This window comes from Malaclemys terrapin, chromosome 1 (assembly GCF_027887155.1).
Source record: "Malaclemys terrapin pileata isolate rMalTer1 chromosome 1, rMalTer1.hap1, whole genome shotgun sequence".
Classification (NCBI taxonomy): Eukaryota; Metazoa; Chordata; order Testudines; family Emydidae; genus Malaclemys; species Malaclemys terrapin.
Genome location: NC_071505.1, coordinates 156,351,029 through 156,357,047, shown reverse-complemented (window position 1 = coordinate 156,357,047; position 6,019 = coordinate 156,351,029). Strand labels below are relative to the sequence as shown.

General features: G+C 39.7%; 1 protein-coding gene across 4 annotated transcripts in view; it reads right to left on the bottom strand.

Moving 5' to 3' along the window:
- Positions 1-462: 462 nt before the first annotated feature.
- Positions 463-6,019, bottom strand: part of TMEM45A (transmembrane protein 45A) — a 31,015-nt gene continuing 25,458 nt past the window's right edge. For 2 of the 4 annotated variants that reach the window (XM_054044887.1, XM_054044896.1), the window contains one exon: positions 463-3,519. In XM_054044887.1, the coding sequence (XP_053900862.1) occupies positions 3,459-3,519 (61 nt within the window). In that variant the 3' untranslated portion in view covers positions 463-3,458. The remainder of the gene's footprint in view (positions 3,520-6,019) is intronic. The other 2 variants (XM_054044904.1, XM_054044921.1) reach the window with 2 other exon arrangements.

The following is a 6,019-nucleotide window of genomic DNA, read 5'->3' as shown; positions in this document are numbered from 1 at the left end:
CGAGGTCCTTCCAGTTCTATGATTCTAAGTATTTGACACTGATAACAGGAGAAATGCCCAAGTGTGTACTTGGAAGCACAGTAGCAAAGGAATCCTCAGTTCCAACATGTGATGAAAGACCTTCAGCTGTGTGGCCTTGCTGGCTGGCAGCATGGTATGAGCAGGAAAGGAGAACACATAGCCTGCCATTCCCCTCTAACATGGTATTCAGCTCTTGTGGATTTGTGCTTTGTACAGACCCACTGGCACTGCCTCCAAAATGTCTTCTTTCATCCCTGTGAACGGCAAGGAAAGTGACCTGGACATCAAGGCAGAACTGGCATTCAGGAAGTTGCCACTCAGTCAACTCTGTCCTCTGAGGGCATCAGACTTGTAAAAACACACACTTACACACATCCCTACGCAATCAAGCCTTTCCACTGAAGAGATGACAGACTTCAGCAATGCATAAATCAGTTTTATTTAAATAAAATTACAGGCACATCTTGTTTGTTATTAACTATTGTGGTTTTTTTAAAGGCACACATATTTAATAATAACTTAAAGTTTCATTAAAGCACTATCTTTTTTAACTGGTATGTTTGTAAACCTGGCACACTTCCATCCCTTCTCTGAATTCAAAGAGAAACTATTGATAAAGGAATGCCAAAGGTCATATTTCTTTAGTATTAACAGAGAGTAGTGTTCAAAACATAACCAATCAGAAACAGCATTTGAAGACACCCAATGAATCGTTCTGCTTAAAAACAAATAAAAGATTCCTCCTAAAAATATACTGCTTGATTTCTTTCATGATGCTATTACAACAATACTACACAGTTTGAGAAAATGACTGCATCTTTTTATATTACAGATTCTGTAAATATATTACAATTTTCCCTTTGCTTTTACTTGTATTTGATTTTAAGACCAGACATTTGTACAGAAATTCAAGAAGTCTTAAAATTTGAGGCTTTAGCATCTGTTTTTTCCAATTCATGTTTCTCCAAATTTGAGACATTTATATCATGGCATCAAATAGTTGTGCATGTATTGAAGTTAGTCTCTTATTTTTCTTATCATTCGAAAGTAGCCATTATACTGTAGTATTTGTGGGATAAGGAGACAGAAGCATTACTGAAATAATAGTTATCATTCTCACCTTAAGTCAGTGGATGTTGAGGTCTCTCACCACTTAGTAGGATCAAGCCCTGTGCGTTAAAAACTACTCACAATGAACCATAAGCAGCTAGTAAGTTACTAGCTTTAGAGTAGAGATGGGCCTGAGCTGAAAGATTCAGATCTGGATTTTGAACATTTTAAGGCTTGGGATGCGGGTGTATTCAGCTCTGGGGTTTTGGTTTGGTCCATTACAGAGTTCAGGTCAGCCTTGATATTAAGATTCAGATTCCAACATATGCCAATGCTTGTATTTGTTGAGAGGTAGGGTATAGATTCAGTTCCATCTTTACAGTAGAGTAAGAAGCTTGCCTACAAGACAGATTTGGTAAAGACAGCATGAAATAGGGGAGGAAAAACTTGGAGGGAAAATTATTGAACATCCTGAACACTTTAAAACCCTTTTTTATTTTGCCTCTTTGTAATGCCATCTTTAGTAAAAGAAGGTATTTTGTGCATAAAAGAAATGATAGGATTAGTCACAAAAAGTGTTGACTTCTAACTTCTCAATTGGAATTCTGGAAGTGTCATTTCTAGAGATTTGTATCTGACCCAAAACAGACAAAATGTATCCAGCAAACTTGGTCATCCAATTCTCAGACAACTGTATGGGTCACTCACTAAATCTAGCACAGGGAGCTGTACATGTCCCCTCTTAGCAGATTGTGAATCATATCTGATTTTTCCCTCACAACAACCTATGGCACTATCACCACTGATGGAATTTTCCAGGGTTTAATTACATGAACTCTGGTAATTCCAAGAGTTCAGTGTTAGGATTTTAAGACTGAGACAGGGAAAGGAGGAGCACTTTTAAGGTATGTCTACACTCCTCCCCCCTTCTCCCCCCCCTTAAAAAAAGTATATTCTTCATTTGGTTAGATAATCCACATTGGATAACTCCAGTTAGAATAGCAATTAAGACACAGCAATACTGCTTTTAACTCTGTTTAGCACCTTGAGTTCAACCCCAGGCTGCCCTATGGGCATCTTTTTTGATTATGGTCATTGTCTCCGGTTCAGTGGCAACCACACTGAGCCAAATCTTCTGTTGCTGTAAACAGACAAAACTCCTTTGAACTCAATGGAGCTGCCTTCATTTATGTCTGCAGAAAAAAAAATATTTTCATGAGGCTCCACTAGTGTAATTAATGGGACAATGTGGCCCTTCAAGTGCCACAAAAATCCTAGATTTGCAGAATGGGGTAGGTATCACTTCCTTCTGAGTTTCAGCTGCACTGAGAAGGTAATGTCACAGACTGCAGTACGACTAAGTCCTGCTGATATGGAAATGTCCATATATAAAATAGGAGGAATGATACCTCACTCACAGCAGTATTGTGAAGCAGACTTCATTAAGGTTTTCAAAGAGTTGCAAAAGCCTCCAATGAAAGGCACTACAGAAGAACAAACAGTTATTTAGTAATGGATACCAACTGTGAAGTTTGGATCTGGAGCTAAATTTTCCCATCTCACAGTGGTGGGTAGTATAAGAACTTAGATGGAAAGTTTGAGAGTGTTCTGTTCTAAGGTTTTGATTCAGGTTCATATTTATTACTAATCAATAATTATTCTCAGATCTACTGACAAGTAGCAAGATACTTGGTGGGCACCAGAAGTAATTCAAAGTGACCATCTAAAATCTTTATATTGAAAAAAAAAATACTCCAAGCAAACTGCATCCTTTAACATTTCCAGTGCTCAGAGAGTTACTGCTCTCTTCTCCTGCTTACATGGTCCCTTCAGGTCAGGGCTTGAGGCACGTTAATAGTTTTACAGTACTACCGGTAAGTGTTGTTATTGGCAGGGCAATGAGAAAGCTTGCATTGCTGCTGCCTGTGCTGTACCTGAGCAAAGTGCTTTATAGTCAATTTAACATGTGCACCATTTTAAAATTTAGTCCAGAGTTAAAGATTTTAAAATGTAGCTTATATTAGAAAAGCTCTGAAAAGCCAGAAATTCTAAAGTGACCAGCTCCAACCTTTAAAGAACTGACAACTGAAGGGAAGATTCCCTGAAAAATGTAGCCTATAATGTATTTGTGTGCATTTAAAGGTAAAGTAGCTATAAGTAAAGGGTCTTGAGCTTTTCTCCTTATCCTTGGTCTTCCTTACAGCTATAAACTACTTTAAATAATAGTTTTATATTTTTAGAGTGGTAGTCTTACTGCAATTAGCTTTATTTAAGCTATACTTTTTTCTGCTTTATATCGAAAGGACAAGGATAAATTCAGATGAAGCACACAAATTTAGATCCAGATCCTGTTGCTCTTACTCACCTCCATCAGTGAGTGTGACTGCTTACATAAGGACTGCAGAACCTGGATCTTGCCTTGGAGAGTATGATGAAAACATGAGAGCACTAAGAGAAAAAAAAGTATGTCTCTAGTTTCAGTCCCAGTGGGCTGGAATTTTTACATTACATTACTGTGCAACATCCTGTTTTTAAATGCAATGAGTATAATATATAAATATTAATATTTTAAAAGGATGTATTCTGAAAGCAAGAGGCTCCTTTTGCAGAGTAACTTCCCTACAGTTGTCAAGTATCAGGGGGTAGCCGTGTTAGTCTGTATCTACAAAAACAACAAGGAGTCTGGTGGCACCTTAAAGACTAACAGATTTATTTGGGCATGAGCTTTCGTGAATAAAAACCTCACTTCTTCGGATGCAGAAGTTGATGGATCTTCGGATCCCTACAGTTGATGGCTGCTGTGGTCCATTGCCTTCAGAATTCCTATTGTACTCACTTCTCTGGCAGTGGAACCTACAATAACAGGAATTGTTTACTCCTGGGGGAATTTTGCGTCATTGTGCGTGCACAGAATTCATGTCCCCTGCAGATTTCTTTGCTTCTCCACAGAAAAATGGCTTCTGGCAGGGAAGCAAAGGAAAGCCAGAAGACCAGTTATGTGCTCCTCCCCAGCAGTGCAGGCAAGTCAGTTTGGGCGCTCAGAGGAGCCGCCGGTAGAGATGTAAATCACTGCCGGGAGGGGGATGCATGTGTGAGAGAGAGAGGGACACTCTGTCCCTCTCACTCGCTATTGCAGCACAATCAGCATGGAGGGGCAGGGCTTCGGGATGTTTCTGAGGAGGAAGGCATGGGACAGGCTCTGTCCCCTCAGGCAGAGCAGAATGTTGGAGCCTGCCTGCTTAGTGTTCCCATTGTCTTTGTGAATTTCCCCAGGAGTATAAAACAGGTGTAAAAGTTTTGAGGCTTCTTTACATTGCCAGAGTGCCCAGGGTAAAAGACAGTATGGCCTTATAAATGCTGATGGTGCTTTAGTGATTAGAACTGGTCTAAATGTTTGTACTGAAAAAATTTCCTATCACAATGTGCTCTATGAACTGTTGGCTACTGTCCTTTCAGAGATGGGCAGTAGCCAACATAAATTGTGAGTTTGATTCCCCTGCCCTCACTTGCCTATGTTGTAACACTGAGCATATGGCTGCATATATTTGTTGACTTGAAATAAAGGGTCACACCTAGCTACATTACTATTAGGCAAGGGGATTTGCTCCCCACTCCCATTCTCTATCCATTATATTGTAGTTTCAATAAATTACCAAAATAATTGGAACCAGAGTGATTATATTGCATTATTTTGACAAATAAAATATGCAGAATTTTAAAATATTGTGAACAGAATTTTTAATTTTTTGGTGCCGAATTCTCCCAGGAGTAATTGTTGCTGAATGGCAGATGTCCAGTCATGCCCTATTATTACTATAGGCTTTTTAAAGAATGAGTTGTGTTACAGATGTACTTCAAGTATTGAACCTCCTGGGGGCAGTATGCTTCCATGCAATAAGGCTCACTAATGTTCTTTGCCATGTATTATTCATTTCCTAATCCTACAATTCATATTGGAATGTATCCTTACGGCAGCAGGAGTTGAAACCTGGCACCTCACAGAATCATTTGTACAGTACAAATTACTCTACATTCAGAAATGCACAAAGACGCCTGCGGAGTTGATTTTGAAATGATCACTGTGTGCACGTGTCCATACAGCACTCTATTCTACAATGATCAACATCCTCCACGAGAGTGCAGAGAGAACAGAGCAGGTCCCTCAGCTGCAGACTGCGTCCAAGTACATATGCTGCCATTGCTGAGCACAGCATTTGGATTTGTGCACTGCATCCAGTTATGTGACTGCCCCAGCGCCTTATTGAAATCCCACTAGACTGCAGTATGGGAAAGGAGCTGAATTTAGGGTACAGAATTAACTTGGATGCCTGATGTTGCCCTGTTTGACACACAACAGCCTTTCTATAGAAAGTTGCTATACTTGCTGTAAACAGGGGTGTGGAACTAAGGGTGCTGGGGGTGCAGCAGCACCCCCTGGCTTGAAGTAGTAGTAACAACCACATACATGGTTTCCATCATATACAGGGTTTACAGTTTTGTTCAAAGGCTTTCAGCACCCCACTATAAAAATTGTTCCAATACCCCTGGCTGTAAAGTAGGGTCAATGTACTGCTTGTCAAAGCGAAGGGTGATAGGAGTGTCAAGTCACTGCAATGAGTAACTTCCCCTCATGATGGGCAATCCCAATGGTCATTTCTACATTTACTTGATCTCCTTGAAAAGAAGAACAGGAGTACTTGTGGCACCTTAGAGACTAACAAATTTATTAGAGCATAAGCTTTCGTGGACTACAGCCCACTTCTTCGGATGCATATAGAATGGAACATATATTGAGGAGATATATATACACACATACAGAGAGCATAAACAGGTGGGAGTTGTTTTACCAATTCTGAGAGGCCAATTAATTAAGAGAAAAAAAAAAAAACTTTTGAAGTGATAATCAAGCTAGCCGAGTACAGACAGTTTGATAAGAAGTGTGAGAGCC